The sequence below is a fragment of the Fundulus heteroclitus genome, chromosome 3 (genome assembly GCF_011125445.2).
Source record: "Fundulus heteroclitus isolate FHET01 chromosome 3, MU-UCD_Fhet_4.1, whole genome shotgun sequence".
In the NCBI taxonomy this organism is placed as follows: Eukaryota; Metazoa; Chordata; class Actinopteri; order Cyprinodontiformes; family Fundulidae; genus Fundulus; species Fundulus heteroclitus.
The window spans coordinates 25,987,019-26,014,379 of NC_046363.1; the positions used below are offsets into that span (position 1 = coordinate 25,987,019).

At 40.5% G+C, this 27,361-nt stretch overlaps 2 protein-coding genes across 2 annotated transcripts; both read left to right on the forward strand.

The window, feature by feature from the left end:
• The first annotated feature begins 916 nt into the window (after positions 1-916).
• fam189b (family with sequence similarity 189 member B) lies at positions 917-15,911 on the forward strand. The gene is made up of 14 exons (XM_012865671.3): positions 917-2,464; positions 2,558-2,614; positions 4,047-4,154; positions 4,289-4,405; positions 5,778-5,885; positions 6,063-6,223; positions 6,309-6,408; positions 7,596-7,668; positions 9,105-9,375; positions 9,464-9,813; positions 9,892-9,933; positions 13,428-13,603; positions 13,713-13,859; positions 13,949-15,911. Exons 1-14 carry the CDS (start codon positions 2,231-2,233, stop codon positions 14,198-14,200), a joined length of 2,196 nt encoding a protein of 731 aa, XP_012721125.2. The 5' UTR covers positions 917-2,230; the 3' UTR covers positions 14,201-15,911.
• Positions 15,912-20,712: 4,801 nt separating this feature from the next.
• LOC105928433 (farnesyl pyrophosphate synthase-like) lies at positions 20,713-25,589 on the forward strand. Its single transcript, XM_036134323.1, is given in 12 exon segments — positions 20,713-20,782; positions 20,920-20,987; positions 22,068-22,175; positions 22,286-22,426; positions 23,527-23,607; positions 23,699-23,821; positions 23,975-24,022; positions 24,024-24,067; positions 24,178-24,250; positions 24,343-24,420; positions 24,515-24,649; positions 25,300-25,589. Coding segments are annotated over 12 exon segments (1,155 nt in total). The 5' UTR covers positions 20,713-20,727; the 3' UTR covers positions 25,501-25,589.
• The last annotated feature ends 1,772 nt before the right edge of the window (positions 25,590-27,361 follow it).

Sequence of the window (27,361 nt, forward strand, 5' to 3'; positions counted from 1 at the left end):
GAGTAATGTGGAGTCCCAAGCTTTATAGACCTGCTGGTGAGGCCTCGTTAGAGCTTAGATTCACATGATTACCTGGAACTGATCACCCCAACAATGGAGAGTCGTTATGCTCGTAGTTGCCTGGCTCACAAGGTGTATTACAAGATAAAGTAAGTTTGAAGTCCAGAGCACCCTGGAGCTGCTTTTCTTATTTCTCTACATATTGCTGCTGTCATCTTCTATGCAAACTAGCTACAGGTTCTGTTTCCGGGAAGGGAACAACCCTAAATATCCAGCCATAGCTGAAATTACTTAAAGCATGTGTTTTATGTCAGGTTAGGGTGGCCTAGTCCAAGTCCAGACCTGCCATTATATGGCAAGACCCGAAATAAAATTTACAATGTAAAAAACAGTGTTGATCCAGTCTGATGATCTCGATGCAGTCACAGTTAACTGTATAACATGTCGTAAACCATATATCCTAATATTTCCGCTTCACTGGCTTCATTTTTCATGGCTTTGTGTTGTGTTGGTCTATTGCAAAAACAAATACGATAAATTACGTTGTGTGATTGTAACAAGTACAAAGGTTGAAAAGTTTAAGGAGTGCTAATTATGAATAGGGAGAAGCTGGTAAGCAGAAAACATGCGCACCATAAATTGCATTTAGATAATGTAGTGTGAAACATTAAAATGTGAAGAAAGTTTAAAGATTTTTTTATTAAGAAATTAACGTTAGCAAGTTACGTTATTTTTATTTTCTAAAATAAAATATTAAATCCAATACTTGAAGGCGTGAATACCAAGCAGGACCTCCCGCTATACCTTTCGTCAACAAGGAGCTGCCGCTTCCGTTTTACTGCAGAAGGACCCGGAGCCTGTCGCCATGGCAGCCACCCCTCCTCCCCAGCATCAGCACCACCTTTATGAGCGCGCGCGCGAGCTGCCGCATCTCCCAAACTGTCTGCACGCTCTGCGTGCCCTGTCATCACGCATGTGGAGCTGCTTTTCGGTCTGCAAACACTATTATTTCTCCCAAGTCTTGGAAGAGGGATGCTGAGGGGACGAAGAAGGAGCAATAAAGACGGACATGGACAGAGTATTATATGTATGCTTGATATGGTATGAAGGGATGTCCATGTGAAGCTTTGGTGTGAGGCAGAGGTAAAAGCACACACACACACACTCGCACACGCGCGCGCACGCACGTACACACGGACTGTACGGGATGCCCGCGTGACTGCAGGGAGGAAAGAAGCGGAGGAGGAGGAGGAAGATGGGGTCTAGGTGGACGGTCGCAAAAGCCCAGAGATGAAGTTCCATATTATTATGTTTCTAACATCATCCAATCGACGGGGCTGCTCTTTTTAAGGAAGTTTAAAAAAAAAAAAAATCTCAGATTTTTTTCTTCATCCCGAAGTCGCCATAATTAGCCTCTGCTTCCCCGACGGACCGATGTCCTCCTCCGATCCTTCTGCTGTCGTTTTTTTTCCTCTGATAGGATGAGGATTTGTAAGGTCGCCAGGCGGGGAGCGCACATGTTCGGACGTCTGTCCTCATGACCGGGCGCGCGCATGTCACCTCTGCTACAGGGAGCGCAAAACAGCGAGCGATCATTGGCCGCCTTCCGTGGGACGGTTTGAGAACCTTCGGCCTGCACGGGGCTCCGGTTATACCGCAATGGCACATGGGCCGAGAGAGGAGGGAGATGTGGAGGAGAGCCGGCGGGAAGGAGCCGGAGGAGGCGTCTGCAAACAGCAAATGATTGTAAAAGTGAAGATTTAAAGCGAGTCGATGTGTTTTCCTCGACTGAGCAGGAAAGTGGCACAAGGTGTACTCTGTGGGCTGAGAGGACTCTGCGTCGACTGGAACAGTCTCAGCAGCGTTATCAAGACTCAATCGTCAAGTGGGGTGGGTGCTGTGATTGGGACTGTCTGTGGGGGGGGGCTGCTCCTTTCTCGGCTTTCTGCTGACCTGGTTCTTGGACTCACTGACCAGACGGGAATCGAACCATAGGACATTATACGCAGGAACCAATTGAACCTGCCAGAGGACGGTTTGGGGTATGAATTGTAACACATTTACGCCAGCCTTTTACGTCTTTTCCTCCTCAGCTCTGCTCTTCTGTGTTTCTGCCCACACCATTTGTTATGTGAACCCAGTGCACCAGTAAACATCTCCCAGCCTCCTCTCTTCACACACGCACACACACACACACACACACACACACACATATATAGACAAGCCAACCATGCCTTCACCTTCAGACTGCAGCAGTGTGGCTTCAGCCTCTGGGTCTCGCGGTTGGTCTGACAGCCGCAGAGGCATGTCAGGCAGGGGCCCCGGCGGGGCCCGGCTGCTCCTCTACCTGGGCTTGTGCCACCTGGGGTTAGGAGCCATGGTCCTGGCCTTCTCCTTCACCAGCATGGCCTTCACCTCATCTGCACGCGTGAGGCAGTCCTGCCCATTCTGGGCTGGCTTCTTTGTGAGTATGGCCGACTGAAGCCTTTTTTTAACGGAAACCAGACTGACTGTAAGTTGTGTGTTTGTGTGTTTTAATGTATGCATCTGTATCCAGGTGGTGGCATCGGGGATAGTAGGAATAATCTCGTGGAGGAGACCTCTAACACTGGTGGTAGGTTTTTTCACTGCCTTTAAACGACTCTTTGTCATTACTGGGACAGAATAGTTGCCATACCTCTTGGATATAATATTTCCCATTTTGTCACAGAGTATTTTACTTAGATTTTCTGCAGAAAGTACCAACACGATCATGAAGCTGAGGAAAAGTTATACTACATTTCTTTGCAAGCAAAATTGCTAAATCTGCGACGTGCATTTGTATTCGTCACCTTTTAATCTGACACCCCGCAATATAAATGCAACCTGTTTTTGAAATAGAGTCCCCTCATCCAAACTGAGAAGTTTCACTATCTCAACGTCTGAACATCTCACAGAGGCCTGTTCAATCCATTATAGGAAAATGAAAGGAGTACAGCACAGCTGGAAACCTAACAATGCAGCTAAAGGAGCGCATTAATCAGAGAAGCAGGCCAGAGGTCCGTGGTGCCTGTGGAGGAGCTGCAGAGATCTTTTGTGCCTGTGTTGACGGAACAAATATTACGCAATGCAAAAAATGTGTTGCGTGTTTGAAGCCGACGGCATCATGCTGTGGGGATGCCTTTCTTCAGCACGAACATTCAAGCTGCTAACTGTTGACTGCGAGATAGATGGAGCTAAATAAAAGGCCATATTGTATTTAGGGAAATACAGAGAAAGCCTGAAAAAACCTGAGACTGGGGTGGATGTTCATCCCCAATTAACATCCAGAGCAGCAGCAGACTGGATTAGGTGAAAGAATATTCATGTCTTAATGGCTCAGTCAAATTCTAGGCCTTAGTTCAAGTGAGAATACTGCAAAACCTCAACATTAAATTAAAAAAACTAAACCAATTTTATGGGTAAAAAGAAGTGACAAAATTGCATATCAGCTTCCTTTTTCTTCAAAATAATAAATAGATAGATGGTGATATTCTACTTTATTAACCTAAATTTTATTAGTCACATATAAACACAACAAAGCAGATAATACAAAGAAACTTAAAAGGCAGACATTAAAAATACTTTCTAAGGACAAAAGGCTACGTCATTGAATGGCATGTCAAGAATAGATTAAAATAAATGTACGGAGTCCAGTTTGTAATAATTTCCAGGAGGCCAGATCTCCAGGAGATGGAGGAGTTACCGTATAAATTATGCTCTACTTTGTGTTGGTCTATCACAAAAACAATAATTGAAAAAATACAGTAAAACATTGCAGCTCCTGACAAAATGTCAGCATAAACTTCATGATATGGGATAAATAATGTTGAGTCGCATTGCAACCATTCAGGATGCTTTCCTTTCTTCTTTACACGTTCGCTGATTATTCCTTTCTCTCCTCTCTCGTGATACAAACAGGGAAATCTGCTTCCGTGTCCTTCAGTGTCGTCTGTTCTCCGCGCTTGGTCGCAGACAGTTTTGGTAACCGGCTCTAAATTAAGCATGGCCTCTGCATCCCTTCACAGGTGTCACTGTTCATGCTGCTGTCTGCGGTGTGTGTGATCCTCAGCCTGGCCGGCTCCATGCTCTCCTGTCAGAACGCACAGATGGTCAAGTCTATGGTCAACTGCCAGGTATGTCTCCACCGCCTTTGCGCAGAAATGTCCTCCCGAGCAGATGCACCGGGATCGTGCCAGGAATAATCTGAATAACGTGAAAGCGTGCAGATCGGCGCTTCACTGCTATTCGCTCTATATAACGTTTGCAGGCGGAGAATGGCCTGTGTGTGTGTTGTGCACCCACCAAGCCCTGCTCCATGAAGGACGAGGATACCCTGGTTCTGTACCTGAATATTGACTGTGAGTCAGTCAGACATCAGTTAAAGGTGAGCACAATGCACCGCACATTTGTTGGCATACCCTGGTGAGGATGTGGAGAAAAAAAACTTAAAATAAATAAAACATTTGTTCCAGAAAGAGAAAAAAAAACAGCACTTAGTCTTAAATAAACCATGACAATGTAGGACCAAGTAGAGAGATAGATCTCTTTGCACACTTTCTCTAGATCATCCAGACTTCTGCTTCTCTTACGTCTTAATCACCCATGAGGTTTCCCAAAAGTACAAAACAACAACAACAACCCACAGACGGCCCCATTTTCTGTTTTCTGTCATTCCAAGCAGCCAATTGGCATGTAGATAGTAGGTCTAGGTGATAAGGCTTAAAAATAAAATGTCAGATTATATTATACCAAATCTGATTAGTCAATTTTTTTCCCCTCCTTTTCAATACCACAAAAAAACTAGAGAAACTATTTTCAAAACTTGCTTTTATTTGAAGCATTTCGTCTGGAAGTTGAGATGGTGGCCGTGCCATTGTGAGCAGTGAAAATATAACGTTTATATAATGTTTGCTGCTAGCGCTATTACACAATGAGCTAAGAACAGGCTTCACTTGACTCGTGTAACTTCAAACTAACTAATAAATTAAAGTGTCTCGTCTTATGGTAAAAAAAAAACAACATATATCCACCATTGAATGTGTTTCTCTTCATGAAAGCTCAGTGAGTGTGCATTGCAAAATTAAAATCCACATTGTCCAAAAATTAAATCTTAATAAATTTTAAGTTTGACTTAAAGTCGAGTAAAGTCAAGTTTATTTGCATAGCACCTTTCAGCAGCAGGGCGATTCAAAGTGCTTTACATCATGAAAACACAAAAACATGGTAAATACATCGAAGCAGTCACTGCTTGTGAGACCAGTAACAAACATTAAATTATATCAGATGAAAACATCAGTACACATCAACATGTTTAATCGATTTATCGCCCAGCCCTAGATGACAGAATCTCATGGCTGATATGGAGACTTGTATCCGCCTTGTTTGTCACAGTTCCAGTTATTTTAAACTCATTTGTACTGCATGTCTGTGTATATAGACGAGTCAGTTTTTGGTGGCCTTACTTGAAATAATATTACCCTGTGTGAAAAAGAAGTCATGGATTACTCATTGAGAGAAAGTTGGATTTTTCTACAGTTTTCATAGTGAAATTATGCTGCTTCTGCTATAAAAATAAATTTGTTTAGTGATATTTGAACATCTTTACTAGGGTGCAACGGTGTGGAGGGCTGTTCATAATGTCTCTTATAAAAAGCCACTGTGGGCATAAAATTGTACATGTTAAATGTTATATGTCAGATTACCCCCAAAACAATGTTCTAGTTGAGCTTTTTTTGTGAATGCATATCTCTCTGCAGGATCTTTTGTTCAGTGCATGTGGTCTCAGCATTCTCTCCACCATCATTTGTACGCTGTCCACTGTGACTTGCAGTATCCACATATTCTCCCTGGACCTCGTGCACCTGGTGAGCGCAGACGCAGCACTGTTCATTTTGAGTGGTTGATGTTGTTGGGGGGGTGGGGGGGGGGGGGTGTTGCAATGAAGGTATTCTGCTGATCAGCTCCGGAGCTGAACCCAGAGTTCAGGGTATCAGTTTTAAACACAAACAAACCTTAATGCATCTTCTGTGGTTGCTGCTCAGCTCGCCCCTCATCGCTCCCGCTCCGTCAACCCAGAATGCACCACTCCGCAGGACGCCTTCCTGACCAACATCATGGACTTTGAGGAGTTTGTCCCCCCCATCCCTCCACCACCCTACTATCCACCTGAATACACCTGCAGCTCTGAGACAGATGCTCAGAGGTACTAAATATATTAGTGATATGTAGAATTTAACACACAGTTAAAAAAAACATAAAATGACAAACCCGTTTGTATCTACATCCAGCATCACCTATAACGGCTCCATGGAGAGTCCTGTTCCCTTGTACCCTACTGACTGCCCCCCTCCTTATGAAGCTGTGATGGGCCAAAGAGCAGCCAGCCAGGTGAGCATCTGGGAACACACAGTATCATCCAGACCTTTGGTTAGTATTGCTCCCCCAGCGGGAAAGCTGGGGGAGCAATTCTAGGAAAGCAAACCATTACCTAACTTGGTTTGCTAGGAAAGCAAACCATTACCTAACTTTTTATCTAAACTAAAGCTAGCAGATAGCATGTGTTTGAATTACATGGATGGTGCTGCACAGCCGAGCAATGCATCAGCTTACCAGAAACTTTGATGGAATTACGGGTTACTTTCTGAAACTTTCTTGGTACTAGCTGGGTATTTAGCAGATACTCTCCTGAAACATATACTTTACTTTCCAAGAACTAACTAGGTTCTCTCACATAACTTACCAGGAACTATCCTGGAACAAGTGATGTACTTTACTGAAATGTGGGAAAGTAACTTGTGAGTTCCTAGAAAAGACCTCATTAGTCACTTCATAATAAGGCCCACTTCCTGAAAGTATTCTGCATGATCTGGAAAATACCTAAGAGTATCTTCATGACAAGAATATTAGGAAAGTACCAATTCCCTGGCAAAGGGGAAAGGAGGTTAATGAGGTTTGGATTCTGTTTTCAAGTTGGTCGGACTTGGTTTTAAAAATCATAGCATGAATCAAGCTTTTAAACCGATATGACATACTTGCAAAAAAAAAATTAAAATAAAAAAAAGCCGATTAGAAGGTAAAAACTTGGCGGTCATGAGAGACTGAATTTTCCAGGTCTTTAATTTTTACCCGGAAATTTAATAAAAAATAATAAAGAAAGAAATCTTTCTTGAGTAAAAAAAAAGCTTGTTTTATGCATTATAGCCTATTGGAGAACAGCACATTGAAATATCAGACTCAGACTCAGACTTACTTTAATGATCCCAGGAGGAAATTATTTTGTTACATGCTCCAGAATACACACATTGTTATATATATATATATATATATATATATATATATATATATATATATATATATATATATATATATTTACAATATTCCACACAAGGTAATACCATATCACAATAGTCATATCACTTCCCTTGGAAATCCCAGTAAGGCAATGGTGAGCAATGGTGATATTCAGAGTAACAGAGACGTTACTGGGTGTTGCTAAGCACTGCAGCATCGTTGGTCGTTTTGTGTAATGCATCCTTTGACTGTGCAGCTGATCCTTGTCTCTTGTGATTGTCAAGGCAACAGTGTTTGACGCCCATGGTACTGAGCTGTCTGGGGAGAGAGGGACGTCTACAGCCTTCAGCGGAGAAGGTGCAAAAACAAATCCATATCTTTCCGTCATGTTGTGTCAAACACGTAGAATATAGGTAAATCAAGTTGTCTAGGGGCTTAGGAAATGCAAACCACCCCAAATGAAGATCTTGCATGGATTTTACGAAACAACAACTGTGAAAGGACTTGATAGCAGCACTTTTAGCAGTATTTACCGACTTTACCTTCGAAGCATGCCTTGCCCACCACCCTCCACAGTCCAAAACTTTAAATTTTCTCTCATGAAGTCATTCTTACATGCATGAACTCATTATGATTCTGAAAAAAATAGAAAACATCTTTATCAATTAGCTTTCTGGTTGACACCTAAAGATTTTGCACCAATACAAAACGGTATGCCTGATCACAGTATAATTCGCCAAGTCACAAAACTCCAGTTCCATGGAGGATAGTAACCCCAGAGCATGATACTGCCACTGCCATGCTTTACTGTGGGCATGGTGTTCTTTTAATGATGCTGAGCGTTGTTTTTGTCGCAAACGTACCTTTTGGAGTTGTTGCCCAACGCTTCAGATTCTCACTACAACATAACACATTCTCCCTCGAGGCGCTGGATGGATTCCAGGTTGAATTTGATGTCTTTTATGGAAGCTTCTGTCTCGCAACCTTGCTCCCTCTCCCAGACATCACACCCTCAAATAGCCATGCCTCCTGAAAACCAATTAAAATCCAGGGAATTCTCATAAGGTTTGGGGATGGTGAAAAAAATGGTGCGGTGGGGAAGATAATGCAATCCAGTAATTTGACCTGCTGCTTCTGTCAGCAGCAAATAGAGTAGGCCACTGGTCTTATATTTGACCCAGTTTTTAAAGACACTGGTCATTGTGCCATGGGATATAAATAATTATGTGTCACTTTTTGGTCCTTTGAAACCTCCATGCAAACTATGGCTTTAGCCTCTTTAGCTAAAGGATGCAAATGAAGGAATGTCCTGATAGGACAGATGAACTTGAATTTAAGCTTAATCATAAACATCATTATTGATGTCTCAAGAAGAATATTATTAATTATTGTTATAATGGACAATATCAAAAAGTAAACCTCCTTCAGCATTCCTATTTGTTAAATTGATGACACACGATTAACCTGAATAGCAAAAATTAACATAGTTATTCATATTAAGAGTTGGTAAATTAACTGTAACTTGTTGGTGATGTATTCAATTATTTGTTTTGACAATGCAAAAAAATGCATGGCAGCTAGAAGGGCTGCAAAATATACCACCCCAATAAACTAAATGTGATAATTTGTATGAAATCTATAATTTAAGATTAGATCTTAGATACTTAACCATAAAAGGAAACAGGTGAGAAGTATGAAATAAAATGTGATATTTAACACTGTAAAAACTTGACTGAACATTTGAGGGTTGTCCTTCAGGATAAAGAAAATTTTCTTTTTTTCTTTCTTTTAAGTGTCTATGGATAGCGGATCTTTGTTAATGTCAGAGATCGTGGACATCCCTGATGATTCCTCCCCCTCCGAGGACTCCTGTTTGATGGAGGTTGGGATAAGGAGCCATGGGGGCAACAGGACATGTGTTGACAGGGGGGACGCCATCTTCCGTGGTTCACAGTCTCAAACGCCGGAGAGTCCGCTGGCAGGAGGACCAAGGGCCAGACGGTTCCTCAGAGGGGAAAGGTCAAACTCCTGCTCTTCGCCTAGCACAGCCACCAACACATACAGGTGAGCAAGAACATTATGCTAAATATAAAAAAGCGCTCTGTCTTTTTAACCTTGAGGTGAAATTTTATTACTCCTTTCTGACGCCCAGGTCTCCAGTGCTGCACCGTCACTCCATGTTAGCTAGTAGCTGTTCCCAGCTGGAGGCAATAGGAAGCTCCCCAAATCAGCAGCAATGTCTCATCCCAGAGATTCAGGTCAACCTCACCGACCCCTCAAAGCAAGAAGCCGCCCCAGCCTCATCCGGCCCCCCTCTATCATCTTCCTCGGCAGCCAGTGAACACGGGAACGGACTGCTCCCTCCTCACGGGGCCCTGTACCTTCGTCGAAGGGCCGAGAGAGGTGACAAACATGGAGGGACTGTTACAAGACAGAGCAGAGGCTTTTTACGCCTCGTGCGGTCGCACAGCGAGCCAGGTCTTGGGTCTTCCACAGACACGGGTGAGGCAAGCAACCAGCAAGAATACATTTCTGCTAGTTTTACAGTGGTTAAAATGTTTTTGTTTTGTTTTTTTTCAGTTGACTTTGGATCCGGAGGCAGCAAAGCATCTACAGACACAGGTGAGATCTGCTTTCCAACTCCCCCGTGGTCAGACTTTTTCATAAGTCTACTTTAAATGGAAAAAGTCCTAAAAGAAAACCGGAAAACTTTTGAGACTTTATATTTGTGAAAGGGTCCAAAAACTGTGAACAATAGTCATGCAAACCTTGCAAATCTAAGTTTTGCTGTAAGAAGAAGCCTTCTGCTGGCAACCTTCCCAAAAAAGCCATGCCTGTTTTTCAAAGTGCGTTCTCACTCTGTGAACTGGCTCTGAACTGGTTCAGAAATTATCTACCGGACAAAACTCAATGTGTTTATTTAGAAAACTACATCAGCCCCACTTACAACAACGAAAGGAGTCCCCCAAAGATCTATCTTAGCCCCTATTCTTTTATTTCTAATGAATTGGGATAGAGACAAAATGCAGCCAGAATATATTTTGGTGGCAAAGTCATTTATGCAGCAGCATTATTTAATATTTAGGCCCTGTTTCAAAATCACGGTTAAATGTTTCCAGAGTGGAAACCGTATTGGAATAAACTTCAAAATATCCAGTCTTGAGACCCTTTCTTTTCTTTATATTTTCAATGTTCTTCTAAAAACGGCAAAGAAACAAACCTCAAATTGTTTTATTTAGCTCTTTTTTCGTGATAGACCTCTCTTGAATGTAATCTAAATATTTAACACCTGTCTTTTATTTTTAAATTTAATAACTTCTAGATATGGTTTGCTCCTGTTTTCCTTTTTCAACTTTTCTGAATATGTTACCACCTGAAACTGTCTCAGGTTATATTTATGCCAGCATTTTGACCATTATGTTGTACCCCAATGGGACTATCCTGACCAAGTTAAAGTCCTATATTATTATTATTATTATTATTATTATTATTATTATTATTATTATTATTATTATTATTATTATTATTATTATTATTAGAGACTGTAGAGTCTGCCATGTTGGATGATATCCATTAAAGGTTGGCCCAATTTATATCATTGCAACTGGGCTGTCACGGTGTTACAATAGGACCATCTTAAAGACACCAGCAGCCCTTATTAATGAAGTAGTTGTTGCAGCCCACTGATCTGTGAAGGTTTTTTAGGTCATCTACAATAACCTAAAATGTACCATACTGCTGTGAGAAAGATCATTCACAGGTGAAAAACAATATCAACAACTGATATTGTTTTACTGGAGAGGACGTGCAAATTTATGCTTTATTTGTTGTAATAAGGTCTTACTATGGCCTGCACAGAGATATTTTAAAAATAACTGCACCTCAGACTCTACCGGGTTTAGTTTCCATGTTATACAACCAAGCTGGTGACTACACAAATAGAAAAGCTGTGGATGGTTTGGAAGAGCTGCCAAGTGAAAGCCTCTCTCTCTCTAAAAATAAGGTGGCGAAACAACCAAGATTTGCAAAGCTGCGTGGTTCTGGAACAACGAGACTTCTGGAAAGATGTCCTTTGAGCAGATGAGACCAGAGTAGGAATGTTTGGCTGTAATGCAGATGGCTGGATTTGGGTGAAACCAAACGTCCAGAACACCTCAGATGGCTTGTCAAGCACAGTCAGAGAAACTGAACACCTCGGCTTTGAGTCAAGCTGCCTATGAACGACTTTGTATATTAAAATCACCCTTGAGTCAAGTCTGAGTCCATCTATCAGACATCACATGCTGGCCCTCAACAACAGAACAAAGAAACCAAACAAAGCTGCGTATCTACAACAGCTTGTATTAAACATGACAGTCAAAGAGTTGTAATGACCCAGCTTTCAAACTTGACTGAAAGGCTGCGGTGGGAACGCAAGGGTGTTCTGGATGAATTATTGCAAACAAACCAAAATTCATAAAATATATATTTCTCCTAAAATGATGTGACAAATCAAACATTTCATATGCTTAAGTTACTGCTGCTAAAGGTGGCTCTACGAGCTGCTGCATCATGAGGTGTACTTAGTTTATCCCAGAACTGTATCGACAGTCATGGAAATATTTTTTACATCACTGTACAGGCTTGACCTCAGATGATTTTCCACTGGTTTTGAAGCTATTACGCAGTCGTCACATTTAAACGAATAAATGTTTCAGTTTTGTTCTATAAAAATGCTGAAACAGTTTCTTTTTTATGTTGCCAGTCCAATTCTAACAAGTTAGCAGTTATACAAAGTAATACTTTGTGTCTACACTCCAGCTGCAACTTATTTTGACAAATGTCCTTATAATTAAACCACATTGTTTCCATGATTTTTCTTTCATTTACTTGGTCTGCTTACTGTTTTTGGATTTGTCAAAGCTCCTCAAAGGCTGCAAATGCAGATTTACTGTAATGGACGCTCATCTGTCACTTTATTAGGTGCAGCTTGTTGTAGTACCAGGTTGGATTCGGCGATTGCAATACAACTGCTAAAAATTGAGATCATTATATCGATCGTGACCCACGTTTTTCTGACTCTTTTCTCTCTTAACTGTTATACAATGTTGCCATCCATCTGTGTGAGCTTTATGGTTTCAGCCATTGAAAATATACATCAGATGAGGACATTAAGGGCAGTCAGAGTCCGTCCAACTGCATGCATGACCCTGAAAATGTAGTGTCCCGTCAGACATTGTGTCCGAGCACGCCTCAGCGATTGCATTCCTGCACACACTATTATTGGGACGTCAACAGCAATTTATTGCGCAGTCATAACGTTGTTATGATGGTGCAGGTTTGTTGAATGCACATCCATGATCCTGTGGAGGCCTTGGAGTACAGTGAACTGCTCTGAATTATGTTCAAAAAAGGTTGAGATGGTTGGACTGTGGTTACATCAGATCGTGGATCATGCGTTTTTGGTATTCAGGGTAAATTCTGCCCCTATACCACCTGAGGGATGCAGCTGAAATTGAAGCTCATTGGACCAGGGAATGCTTTTTTCAGTCCATTTTTATACAATTTTTGTGAGCTTATGTGCCCTGCATCTTCATTTTCCTGTCCTTAGCTAACAGTAGGGGCACCTGGTGTAGTCCTCTGCTGCTAAGACCCGTCTGTTCATCAGAGATTGTATTCCGCACCCCTTGGTTGTTATTTGAGTTATTGCTACCTGTCAAAAAACAGTTCGGCTATTCTCCTCTGACCGCTGACATCCACAAGGGTTTCTTTCCTCCACACCTCTGCTGCCCACTGGATGTTTTGTTTCTATCCCGGACCATTCTCTGTAAACCCCAGAGGTGGTTTTAAGGGAAATCCCTTTTATCCGTCAGCTGTTTCTGAAATACTCGGACCATCCTGTCTGGCATTTAAAGTTCCTTAAATCCAGCTTCGTCATCGTCATGATGTTGGGTTTGAACCACAGTGAGTCACGTCTATAAGCCTAAATGCATTGGGTTTCTTCTATGTGATTAATTGTTTTACTAATTCCTTTAGCGAGCAATTGAGCTGGGGCACCCAGAAAAGATGGAAGTGAGTGCGTACTTTCATTGTAGAACCTAATACACAAAATCTCTATCTTCTTTTCGACTTCAAAGCTCCGTCTTCAGAAGCGTGTTTGTTGCCTCGCTCCTCTATCGCTCCTGCTGCAGCTCTCCCAAGTAAAGGCAGCCTTAAGACAGCAGCCACTGGGGTGCAAATCCCCCCTAAACCTGCACCCACCTCACCTATACATATCCCTAAAGACTGCCACCGCTCTCTAGGGGACCTGAAAGTAAGTCGGATATCACTTACCACACATAAGGGAGGAATAATTACCAAAAAGTCTGAGATTTAATGACATTTCCAAGCTCTGACGCTGTTATTGCTTGATCTTCTTTAAGGTGACCCGGGTTCTGGTGGCTCGCTTCCTGCAGCGCTCCAAGCGTAACCTGGCGCCGTCCTCGGAGCATGCTTGCAGCACGGGACATGGGCCTAAGAGGAGAAGTGGAGTTGAGACGGCTGGCCCTGACCACCTGTCCTCTGAGCAGGTACAACACCCAAACTCCACCTCATTTCCGCCACACATTCAGCGTCCAGAGCCTTTATCTCAACTTCAGCTACATTGCCTTACTTCCAGGTGTCACGGGCCCCTTGGAGTACCAGCCGAGGACACCCCAGTGCTCACTCCCACCACCCTCGTCGGCGCGGACATCACCATTCCCACAGCGACAGCAGACACAACCGGCACTACAGCAGCCAGGCACCAGAGGGGATCCACCTGCGCAGCTGTGGAGATCTGAGCTCCTCCACTTCGTCCCTGCGCCGATTAATGACGCCTCATCCGCCGCATGGGTCATCTGGAGCTCTCTATTCAGAGTCTGCACTGTGACGAGTAAAAGAGGGCGAAGGAGGAGGGAGGATGGCAAGGTGGAAGGATTTTGGCATAAATGAAAACATTCAGAATTTATTTTTCAGAAGTCTTCCCTTCATTTTCTCCTCGTCGCTTCCATTTGCAGAGGTCAGCTGTGCAAGCAGCCTTACTTCAGGGATGCCCCTGATTGACTGAGCCTCAGCGAACAGCTCGAGCTTACTTGCACCAACAAGCAGAACAATGATCAAAACAGAATGACCAGTTGCATTTAGTCTCTCGCAAAATTCTGGGTTGCTATATGTTTGTCATCCTTTTTTCTAAATCGCTGTTAGACCACGACGTCGCTCAGGTGGAGAGATTGAGGAAATCCTTGTTTTATCTTCCAAAAATATTTTAACTGAATTCCCATCAAATGCCAAACGCAGAGCCTTGCAAACGTATTCACACCCCTGGACTAATTTTTTCCCCAAGAAATTCATATCTGAACAGAATGCCATGCACAGGTTATCAATACTGAAATTGCTGCCTTCCATTGATCTTTGTAAAATAGCCCAAGTTCAGTCAGAATGCACGGGGAACATCTGTGGGGAAAAAAAGCAACTTTAGAGTCACGCTGCAGATTCTGATTTTAATTAAGGGCTTACTTTAACTGGGCCATTCTAACACATGAATATGCTTTGATCTAAACCAATATATTGTATGTCTGGCTGTATATTTGGGTCACAGTCCTGCTGGAAGGTGAAGCTCCGCTCCAAGTATGTGTTTTGGGTCGTGTGCAGTCCTAGTTATCCACCACACTTACAGTTTTGCATGTAGGCCAGGTGAGCTGATCCTCATAATGCTATTTGTTCACCAATGTTCCCCAACGAATCTTTCAGGCCTTCACAGTACATATGTATTTATACCAGGGCTGTATGATACTAGCAAAATATGCAATGTGCGACGATGTTTACTGATTATCAATAAATAAACAAATAGCTAACTTAACAGCATTAGCATCTTCTGGCCTGGCTGGGTTTCCCCCAGAAAATGGGGTAATCCTGGCGGCAGGTGTCGTGCTGGGTCTTGAGAGGTGAAGAATGGGGGACTGCGAGGACCGTTACGTCATGCAGCTCGAAGGAGGGGTGTAGCGTACACATATGCATCGAGCTAATAACAGCTAGCGAGTTCCCAGACGGGAACTTTACTGACCGTTTTATCGAGGCATTTAAAGTAAACACTTGACAGGCTTATTATATGGTGATGGAAACCCTGGCACTTGGGTTCACTGCAACTGTAGACTACAGAGAGGGAGTACTCCCTAGAAAACTTAAAAATGGTTTTATTCAAAAAAAAAAAAAGTTACATTTGGCTTACACTGGCTGTTTTGGAAAAGAAACAACCGCACCGCAGTTAATTAATAATCTTGCAGGAACATCTTAATGCCCGTCTGAAGCATTTTCTGCTGCTCCAAACAAGAGACAAAACCAAATATATGTTCTGGCATGGAGAGCCTGAATGCATGGTACTTACAGAATCAACTAATATCTACCGCAGCCAAAACAGTTCTTTGCACAATTGCTATTGTGAACAGGGATGTTGATATATTGATAAATTTGCAATAGATCGTGCAGCCCTAATTATTACTTAGTGTGTGTAAGTTTATTTTTATGTCTGGGCCACATTAACAAATGTGCGAATCGATAAATACATTGAGCCATTTAACCTAATATTGAAATATGCAAAATTGGACCCTGTTCACTTATTTCATTTCCACTGGAGGCAATGAGTTGAACTGAATTTTATTTAAGGATATTAGAATATACGAGGTTGAGTGCAGCATAATCTTTCAGATTTTTGGAAGGAAATTGGTCAACCATGTATAATTTACTTGTACTTCATAACCATGCACTACTTACTGTCCAATTTTCTCATAAAATTCCAATAAAATACAATGAGGTTTATGTTTTAGCATACCCAAAGGTTAAAAATGAAGGGGTGTGAATACTTTTGTAAGCTTCCGTAAAGGAAAAGCAGCACCAAGTCAACCGAATACACTGTAAGCTGGTTGCACATGAGGACGAACACTGTCAGATAGATCAATCTGCTGTATTTTACTGGGGGGGGGGGGGGGGGGGTAGGAGGTTGAATATATTTTGGCAGCATTTACCAAATCAAAGCAGCCAGCATTCCTTATGCCCACCGCAGGCACAAATCCAGCGGTTGAAATGTACCCCCTGCGTGTGACCACTGCACACAGAAAATGTGCATGTTTTTGCTACAGCTGCGATCCAACAGGAACCTTGTGCACTCGATTCTGCCTGTCTGTGTAACTAAGTAACAAGTGCTCCGAGCGTCTTTATCTGCATGTTTGCTTCTTTCTTCGGTTTGCCCTCCTGCACCCAGGACCCGTGATGCAGCCACTTCAAACGTTAGCTGAGGTCAGGGACAAAGTATCCTGCCAGGTGGCTCCACGTTCTCCTCTGGGTCTGTGTTTGTGAAAGAATCAGAGACCTTAGCTACAAGAGGATGATCCTTTGAGCCGACATGGGTGGACGGCTTTGGGACGCTCTTGCAGTACATTTATCACATGGTTCAGGATACACAAAGTGTGTTGGAAAGTTTTGGCTGTACAGTGGTTGTTCAAACAATTAAATGAAGAGAAAATCTTATAGAAGTGTATCAACACATTTATATCAGACTACTTTTTCAGGGTGGTTGCACTGACGTCACTGAAGTGCACAGTTTGGATACACACGAGTATGTACATACTTTTCAACATTTACACTCATACATCTACACTAGTAAACACGAAAACACCGACACATTCAGAAAGGCACTGAGAGGTTTCTACCTCCCGTCTTGCGTTATGTTTTATTCAGTTGAAGAAACATCGGTTTTGCAGGCCCACCTGGATGAAGACACCCTGAATGATAAATGTACTCTAAATAGGACACCTCTTTGAACTTTTAAATGCAGTGTTGATAGTAAAACTTTCAATGCAAGCTATGTACTTAAATATATGAAATAAATAATGGAAATAAAAAAAGGGAGTTGCTGTTTATTAAATGTTATGAAAGACATTAATTTGCAAGAGACCTGTAATGAGAACTGTGCAGCTTCCATTTATAGATATGTTCAGAGGTCCACATATATAGTACTTTCCAGGTTACCGGTGAACTGTTTTACTGTTGGATTAGACACAGTTTAGGCTACTTGGCCACAACAACAAAAAGTATCTTGAAAAAAATCACGGTGAGGCTTTCAGTCCCGTAATCCACTGCATGGACTGTCAAGCATGGTGGTGGCAGCATCATGCTTAGGTTCTGTTTTGCTGCCTGCAGTGCAGGTGCATTGCACAATGCAGGTGAAACGATAAAGATGTTGGACCTCTCAAACCAACAGTTAGGTGATTGAAATTATCTAATAGCTTTATTTGTTTTGTATTTGTTTTGTTTGTGAGGGGCGGGAGATGTTTCTTGCATTTCAGTACAGCCCATCAAGAAAGACAAACATGGGTAGACACTGGGAATTTAATGAAGGAAAGGATCCCAAACCTGAATCAAAACTGATGTAGGAATGGATAAGTCAGGCTAGTCATACATTTCTGGCATGGTTCTGACCTCAACACTTTTAGAAAGATTTGGGCTCTGGCTAAAAGCTGGGTCTGTGACAGGAAACGCATCAATTTAAATGAAGTGTGCCAATCCAGTCGTTTCACCAATTTTGTGGTAGTGAGTGTGTGTATAAATTTGACCCAGTATATACAATTATGACCCTGTGTGAATCTGAAAACACGCACAGCAATTTCTAATTAAGAAGCCAATTATTGTTTTCAGTATTCCCAGAAGAAACATTCAAGCCCAAAGTTAACGACATTCTTACCTATGATGTATGTAAACTTCTGACCAAAGACGCAGATGATCCTAGTTTTAGCACATCACTCTGAAATCTAAATTATGTCCATTTAAAACCTGATAAACAATAAAGCAAGCTAAAGGTTTAATCAAAATGGTACAGGATTGAAGGAAACCTTTATCTGAACTTTAATTTTAAAGAGATGAAAGGGTCTGATTCTGCACGGGATCTATTTATGACACAACACCAGTGTTCTTCTTAAATTAGCTTAACTTTGACATCTATATGCGTAAGGGTTCTTTGTTTTTTATTTACAACAATTTACAGTTAATTACACAATGCTAATTAATTAATTAATTAATCTAACCCACTGATGCTGAAATCTCTTTTGCAATGTATGAACTGGCCAGGAGTTTAGCAGGACGCATCATAATTATTAAGTACAAAATAATTAATAAGTACAAAAAGACAAATTAAAAACATAAAATTTAAAACAGTTTGCAATTGATCTATAATTGAGTTTTCTACATTACCACCTTAAATGAATGGCTCCATAAGTGAGTCCATACACAAGCTTTTTTATATTAAATTATCTTAAAAAATGCTTTTTGCTTTAAATAGAACACAGATTTCATAAAATCCAGGCTTTGTTATAAAGAATCTCTGTATTAGTGTAATAATTCAGTTTAGGTTTGATCAGTCTAAACATTTTGGCGTTTTAATGACAGATGATCAAATGTAATCCAAAATTTAAATAAAATATTAAATGGTGATATAGTCATTTTATTCAACTCAGTTACTTTCGTGGCCCATCTGTGACCCATTCCCCATTGAAAGCAATATAATATATTCCTGCGAATAAGCAATAGAAAACAAGTTCAGAGTTTAAGTGACAGAAGTTGAGCCACATCCTTCATATTCTGAATGTACAACTACTGTTCAGATGTAAGTATTTGTTCTGTTTTGCTGCAGCATCAGATATCAGTTGTTTGAGTTTAGCCTTTACACATTTAAAATAAGTAATGTTTGGGATACAATATTCAATTAAATTTTATTTATATAGTGCCAGTTCACAACACGTCATTTCAAGGCACTTTACTAAGTCAAATTCAATCGAATCATACAAACAGATTGGTAAAAAAGTTTCCTAAGGAAACCCAGGAGACTGCATCGAGTCTTGACAAGCAGCATTCACTTCTCGTGAAAGAGCGTATAGAGCCACAGTGGACAGTCGTCTGCATTGTCGATGGCTTTGCAGCAATCCCTCATACTGAGCATGCATGAAGCAACAGTGGAGAGGAAAAAATCCCTTTAACAGGGAGGAAACCTCCAGCAGAACCAGGCTCCGTGTGAACTGCCATCTGCCTTGACTGACTGGGGGTTAGAGAAGACAGAGCAGAGACACAAAAAAAGAGACATAAAAAGCACAGAAGCACACATTGATCCAGGAATCCTTTCTGTGTTATAAGGTAATGGCAGATGATCTGCCTCCCAGGATGGTTTCACAGCTAACAGAACACCAAACCAGGTGTGCCTAATATGAATAGAAAAATGACAAAGAGAACATAAAGTTAAAAGTTGAAATAACAATAAACAATGCAAATTGTAGAGCAGTAGGAGAACTCTGCAGAGTGAGATAATAAATCTTGATGTCTTCCAGCAGCCTAAGCCTATAGCAGCGAAACTACAGAGATAGCTCAGGGTAACATGAGCTACTCTAACTATAAGCTTTGACAAAAAGGAACGTTTTAGGCCTAGTCTTAAAAGTAGACAGGGTGTCTGCCTCACGGACCAGACCTGGTAGTTGGTTCCAAGGAGAGGAGCCTAAAGGACCTGCGACCCATTCTACTTCTAGAGACTCTAGGAACTACACACTAAAAGATTTAGTTTTAATAAAAATGGAAATGTCAAATGGCTTCTTTAACTATTGTGAAGAGAGGTTGACTATTTGAGATGGCATGTAAGTAGAAGGGAAAGTAAATGTTTAAACGTGACCATTTTATTTTTGAAGATTTGATCGAGCAATTGTTTTATCCTTAATGGAATTTTGATTATATTTATTCATATGTTGATAAGTAAGGTTTTAAATACAGAGTTTTTGTTTGTTATCTTTAAGAATTTCATACATAGCATCTTCAGTAATCGCAGTAGTGCCTTCAGCACTACCACTTTTCCTGGGGTAGTGCTGATCTCTGATCAGCAGGCCTACATGCAGAAATGCTGTGAAACACAATGATGGCAGCATTGCAGTCCAAACGTTAATGGGGTTTGAATGCAAATGCAAGACATGATTTGTTTGGGGAAGTCAATGGATGAAGATCTAAAGATAACAGCCTGTTAGACAGTGTGACAGTTGCAAGGTGGTGATTAGCTCAATTCTAACCATGTAGCCTGCAGTTTTCCTCACTTTACACACCCAGTCTGATACAGAGCCAGAATTAGGTTAAATGGCTCAACGTATTAATCCATTATCAAATTTGTTAATGTGGATTAAAATAAACTAACACGCGGGATGTATTCGCCTCTAATACAGTTTGTGACATGTTTATCAAAATAGCAACATAATATTCACTGTATGAGATGTGTTGTCCTTATATAGACATTATTGTGTTGGGTTTTAACTCAGTTTGTGTTGATATTAACACTTCTGTTTTAAGAGTGTACAATGTGTTTATTTTAATCTATTTATTCTGGTTTGACATCACCATATGAAAACTTTATTTGTGTCACTCTTTAATCTGCGTCAAATTGGTCAAACAGCAGGTAACCTGGCAACAAGAGCATCATTAGAAGTGATGACACGAGCCTGTTAGCAAGACGGGGTCACGTACGGTCAAAATCTGCTAAAACAAGCAGACAAAGTAACAAGTCTAACCCTTTTCTTAACTCGTGTTGATTAGGGAACACAACAGGAGAAACTCAGAACGACTGGAAGAAAGGCTGTGGAACAAGACTCTCACAATGGTATGTAAATGGTAAATTAAAAACTACAATTGTTATTTATTTAATAGAAAAGAAGAATTTCTTTCTTGAAAAGATAGGAATACGGCGATGATTGTCATCTCGGCTCTTTAATATTTTATCATCCGTGTCTGTAGATGCTGCATTCAATGTCACCTCAGAATTTCCGCTTCTCGTAGAAAAAACAGTTTAACAATAAATCATTGAATGTTTATTTATAGTTTGTTTGCCTAAATAGGTCAATTGATTATAGCTATTGTAATACAAATTAAATTTTCTATTGCCATCATTGCACCAATACTAAAATACCAGTTGCTTTTCTATTTATTTAAAATAAATGTCACAATGTTTTTCCAGGTTCACAAGTTCACAGATGCTACTGTAACCTTAGAATATGAATAGTTAATCCAGCTAGTGTAATAGAGTTAGTGTTAAATTTAATAACCATCTAAAGCCTGATATAGCATGTTTGCAATACAAAAAGAACACACCTGATGTTTTTTTTGTTGTTGTCTCACAGTTAATACATTAAAGCTTGGCTACCGTGAAGCTAATATAGCAAAAGTTTTTTTTTCTCCATGCCTTTTGTATTTTTACGGAAAATTTGTAAAATATGGGCTGTAAGTTGTTGGCACTGTTGCCTTGCAGGAAGGAGGTCCTGAGTGTGATACTGCCCAGGATCTTTCCACATGAAAGACCTCCCTATATGCTCTCCCTATGCATGCAGGAGTTCTCTCCAGATATTCCGGCTTCCTGCCACAATCAATAAATATGCACCATACATTAGTTGTTTTCTTTAAGTTGTCCTTATATATGAGCGTGTGTATCATAGCTGTTGGTCCTGCGTGTTTTCCCTGTGTTCCTCTGTGATGGGTGACCCTCCCGGTGTATATATGTTGGATTAGACTTCAAGGTTAAAAGTCACTCAAACTATTATTAAATGAAACCGTACAACTACTTTAAGTTATTTTACTGAACTAAGTTGTTGTGATCACACCTCCTAGTATTATATCACCATGCCTAATGAAACTGAAGTATTTTTTTATTGTTGTTACACTGCCTCACTGTTTTTCCAAACGCTTTTCAGTCTGACCGACAGTTGTTTGAAGCAAAGTTTGATGAGCTGCTGACAGAGATTACAGAGAGAGACCTCACAGATCCTGTTCTGGCTGATGCTTATAAACGGTTGAGAGAGGTAATGTAGCCTACAGTATACAGTTTATTGTCACACCTTTTGCAAATTTAGAAAAAAAAAAAAAAACATCCACTCTGAAATCTCTGTTGTTCCTATTTATGTTGCTTCAGATTTTGGTCTACAACGTTCCTGGAGGCAAGAAGAACAGAGGACTGTCAGTGATTGGCTCTCTGAGGGAGCTTCTTCCACCCTCTCAGCTCACCCAGGACACAGTGCAGAGAGCCCTGATAGTTGGCTGGTGCATCGAAATGGTGAGAGTTTATGTTGTATCAAGCAAATGGAGAACAAATATAAAAAATTGTGGAATACCGTTCCTTTAATAGTTTGATTTTTAGACAGTGTGGCCACCAACATGAAAGCAAGAGTTTTGACTTTTTGCTGCTCTGAAGAATATGTGCTAACACAATGCCAACAACAAAAGACATCATCAATGACCTAAAACTGCTGTAACTGTGTTATGGGTATTAAATTATCTAAAACACAATTCAAATGGGTTGTAATGTGAAGAAATGAAGAGCGTTGAAACTTTTCATTTGTATGACAACAGTAACAGTTACAGTAGGTGCAAAATGATGCATCTGCTGGGAAGATTTTACTTCAAAATAGTTTTTTTCATGAAGTTACTAGAAGTTTGTTTCTGATTAAAGAAATAGGTGTCTATCAAAAGAAAAACAAATGGAAATTAATTCGGAAAAAGAGCTAAAAAAATATCTCTATTTATTTACAGTATGTTCTATTTAAAACAGACCTCTCAGAAATTATTTCTACCCTTTTCAGTAGTCAATGTAAACATTTTTAGTTGCATTTCAGCAATCAAAACCCTTCTTATAATTGCTAGGCTTGAGCTGTTACAGCATCAGATGTATAGAAGGACGATGCTGGTGCGTTATTTAGCTAAAGCAGGAAATCTTCATTTCTCATAGAAACACGAGGCAGAGATGCAATAGTCCAATAAAACAAATAGATATGTGGTGTTTCTGGATGTGTATAGTCATGCCGTTCAGTTATATTTCACTTTGCTGCTGGTACAGAAAACTTTTCTTTCAGTCAGCTATGTCAGGTGTTTGTATTTGTAAATTTTATTTTATTTCACATCATCAACATTAAAGTTTGTGCTTTTGAAAGTGCTATGTACCGCTTTCATCCTGATCACAGTCTGCATCACTGCCAACATGAAACACGTGTGTCTCTGTGTCTAGGAGTCTTGCATTTTTTTAGCCTATGAAATATACATATTGAGGCCAAAGATGTCCTTATTTTTAGCTTAAAAATGTAATTTAAAGTGCAATCTGTGGTGTAAATTGTAAAGTATTAAATTTGCCATTTGAGTGTCACCATGTTTTTTTTTCAGGTTCAGGGATTTTTCCTAATGGGTGATGACATCATGGACGGATCCGTGACTCGAAGAGGACAGCTCTGCTGGTACAAGAAGGTGAAACTTGATATAAAAAGATATTAGTTTGGTTATATTAGAGGTTGTTTTTTTTCTTCCGTTTTCTGTATAACTGTTTTTGTCTTTAAAGGATGGAATAGGTATGGATGCCATCAATGATATATTTCTTCTCGAAGCGTCGGTCTACAGACTTCTTCGCCGACACTGCAGGACTCAACCCTACTATGTGCACCTGCTGGAGCTTTTTAATGAGGCATGCATGCTAACAATGCCGGTTTAAGGTTTACATGATGCACAATATGGTCGCTGACTTTTACTTTACATACTAAATTTTTTATGATCTGCCATACTATAAATATTTAATGAAGAGTTTACATGGGTTTGTGTCCCTTTCTGTATGGTTCAGATTACATTCCTGTCAGAACTCGGTCAAGCTCTGGACCTCATGACTGCTGCCCTCACCGGACCAGACTGATCTCAGCCTATTCTCAATGCAAAAGTAAGAATGGTGTTCGAAACCAACAAACGTCAATAAAAGAAAATGTGCATTTAAACTCATTTTACTTCTATTTAAATTCATTTTACTTGCAAAATCTTTCTGTTATGCAGATACAAAGCTATTGTAAAGTATAAGACAGCCTTTTATTCGTTTTACCAACCGGTGGCAGCAGCTATGTACATGGTGCGTCTCTTCATAACTGTATAAATATGTAAGTAACAGGTGATGTGAAGGTCTTTGCTTTACTGTTTTACATTGCTTTTTTTTTTTTCCAGGCGGGAATTTACAGCGAGGAGGAACACAACAACGCCAAACAAATCTTACTGGACATGGGAGAGTTCTTCCAAATACAAGTATGATTATTTTTCTGATTTGTCTTCCAAAGTTTTCCAGATTCCAGCCCATTTGCTTGCAAGCAGGAGATGAACGTCTGATGCATTCCTGCAGGATGACTACTTGGACTGTTACGGTGATCCGGCTGTGACGGGAAAGATCGGGACGGACATCCAGGACAACAAATGCAGCTGGTTGGTGGTGAAAGCCCTGCAAGTGATGACTCCTGAGCAGAGATCAGAGCTTGAGGTGAGATTATATTGCTGCAAAGACAAATGGGGAGAAATTCCTGCCTTTACATGTGCAAAGACAGTAGATACAGCCTTAAAGATGTAATTGCAGTGAAAGATGATTCTACAAAGTACTGACTCAAGAGGGGGTTGTATACAAATGCACGCACTTTTCATATTTGTATTTTTTAAAAACATCTATCCCCTTGCTTTCTTTTCTTTATCACTACTTCTGCTACTTGTTCTTGGCCAGTTGATCTTCTCACTAATTAGAGATTATATTATTTATACCATATTTACTGTTGCTACAAAAATTAAGCTGCATACCGTAACAAGCTGTTTTTTTATATTGTACTGTTAATCACCACATAAATGTAAGATCTGATATTACAGTAGCATGTAACATCAGATCTGGCATCTGTAGCTAAAAGTCAGTTGGGGCTTCGTTGGAGAAAGGGGTGTTAAAATTATAGCAGGTTTTATATTTTCAAATATGTAGAAGATTTACTGTAAAATGACCCAATTCTGCTAACTTTATGATGTCCTGGTAGTTTTTTTTTTGTTATGTCTTTGTTTTAGGCTAGCCTCCCTTTCAATATTCTGCACAATTTGTTATTTAAACCGTTTGCTATTTAATATATTTTAATGGCAGCATCACGTCCCCGTCAGGCTTTCTACGGGCGCAAGGATGAAGCAAGCGTGGCAAAGGTCAAAGAGCTGTACGACGCCCTGCAAATGCCGACGCTGTATCACACGTATGAAGAGGAGAGCTACCAGCGGCTGCAGAGACTCATCGCTCAGCACGCTCAGAATCTTCCCCACTCCATCTTCCTCAATTTTGCAAAGAAAATCTACAAGAGGAATAAATAAAGGGGTCAATATTGGCAGTTGGAAACTGTGAAAAACAGTTTTGTCAAAATCCAAAAAAATCTTTGTTTTCAATAAGAATTATGTTTGAACATGCAAATGAAAATATTTGGGTGGGAATGCCCTTAAATTATACTGTTAACCTGATAAACTCATACATGGGTAAGCTAATGTGCTACATTTATGGACATTTGATTTTAGTTAACTGATGATGTATTAAATCAAAGATATGGTACAACAGAATAGTTCATGTTCTGAAATTTCCTGTTTCTTTCTATACATTTATTCTAATTAAAAAGGAGAAAAGTCAAAAACCAAACTTGTGTGCGTTGCTTTGATAAGTTGGACTTTATGCCACTAAACCAAAACGGTCAAATATCAAAGTGTAAATATTATGATAGCTTAGTTAAATAGACATTTTGGTTATCTATAACTTACCTTACATTTTACTTCTATTACTTACATTTTCATTTTCTGTACTTTCTACTCCTTGCATTTAAAAACAGCATCGTTATTATTTTATTGCAACTTGTTTTTTTATGGCTTATCATTGTTAAAAAAAATAAAAAAAAATATCTAGACAAATAGTGCCACCCGGACACAGCGATTTTGATGTGGTTAGAGGCGGTACTTCACCAAGTTGTTGTTTGCCAAAAAAAAAAAACTTAAAAAAAATTTAGAATTAGAACAACTGTCTGTAGCAGAGAGTGTCCAGAATGTGAGCGAAATGTGCCAACCAAGCACCAGCGAGTAGGTTGTTAGCCAAGAAGCGCAGACTCTCGTATATCCCGGGCCATATCTAAAAGAATTTTCCAAGATGGTTGGATGCAAAGTAAAATTTGACATTGTTGCCCTTAGCTATAGAATTAAACTGCATATTTTTTAGTCATAATGTCCTAATATTATCAATCAGGATTATTAGTAACTTTTTATATTTTGGTTTATCACTTGAATTAATCGTTCATTTTGTCAGCACTGTCTACTGTACAGACACCTATAAGAGCGTAATTATTACTAAACCTGCCCTGGATGCACCAATACATCCTTTTGCACTGTTACAATATAAGCAACCAATTATTATATTTTCTGCATGAAACCCATGTCAATGCTCAGTAGTATAAATATATGGTTATTTAACATATTTTCATGGCATTAATATGCAATTATTTGAAATGTTTATATATGCGGGTGAAACAGGTAGCCTAATTTAACCCAGATTTTTCAACATGCACATCTTCATATAGCATTATAGTCTTCTTCACCAGTCAGTCAACAGCACTAGTGGCAGTCCTTGTTAACCTGAGCCTCGACTGATCTGCTATGGCTATGGGTATTGTGCTGTTGACTCGCAGGATAAATTTGGCAAAAGTTTTACGCCGGATGCCCTTCCTGACACAACCCTCTGCATTTATCCGGGCTTAGGACCGGCCCAAAGTAGGTCACAGGACACTGTGACCCCCTTGAGGCTGCATTAAACTACAGAACAAACATATATATGCAAAAATAATGATTTAGAACAACCCGTCCATCCGTCCGTCCGTCCGTCTTCTTCCGCTTATCCGGGGTCGGGTCGTGGGGGTAGCAGCTTCAGTAGGGAGGCCCAGACGTCCCTCTCCCCGGCCACTTGGGCCAGCTCCTCAGGAGGAATCCCAAGGCGTTCCCAGGCCAGCCGGGAGACATAGTCCCTCCAGCGTGTCCTGGGTCTTCCCCTGGGTCTCCTCCCGGTGGGACGTGCCCGGAACACCTCTCCAGGGAGGCGTCCAGGAGGCATCCTGACCAGATGCCCGAGCCACCTCAACTGGCTCCTCTCGACATGGAGGAGCAGCGGCTCTACTCTGAGTCCTCCCCGGATGACTGAGCTCCT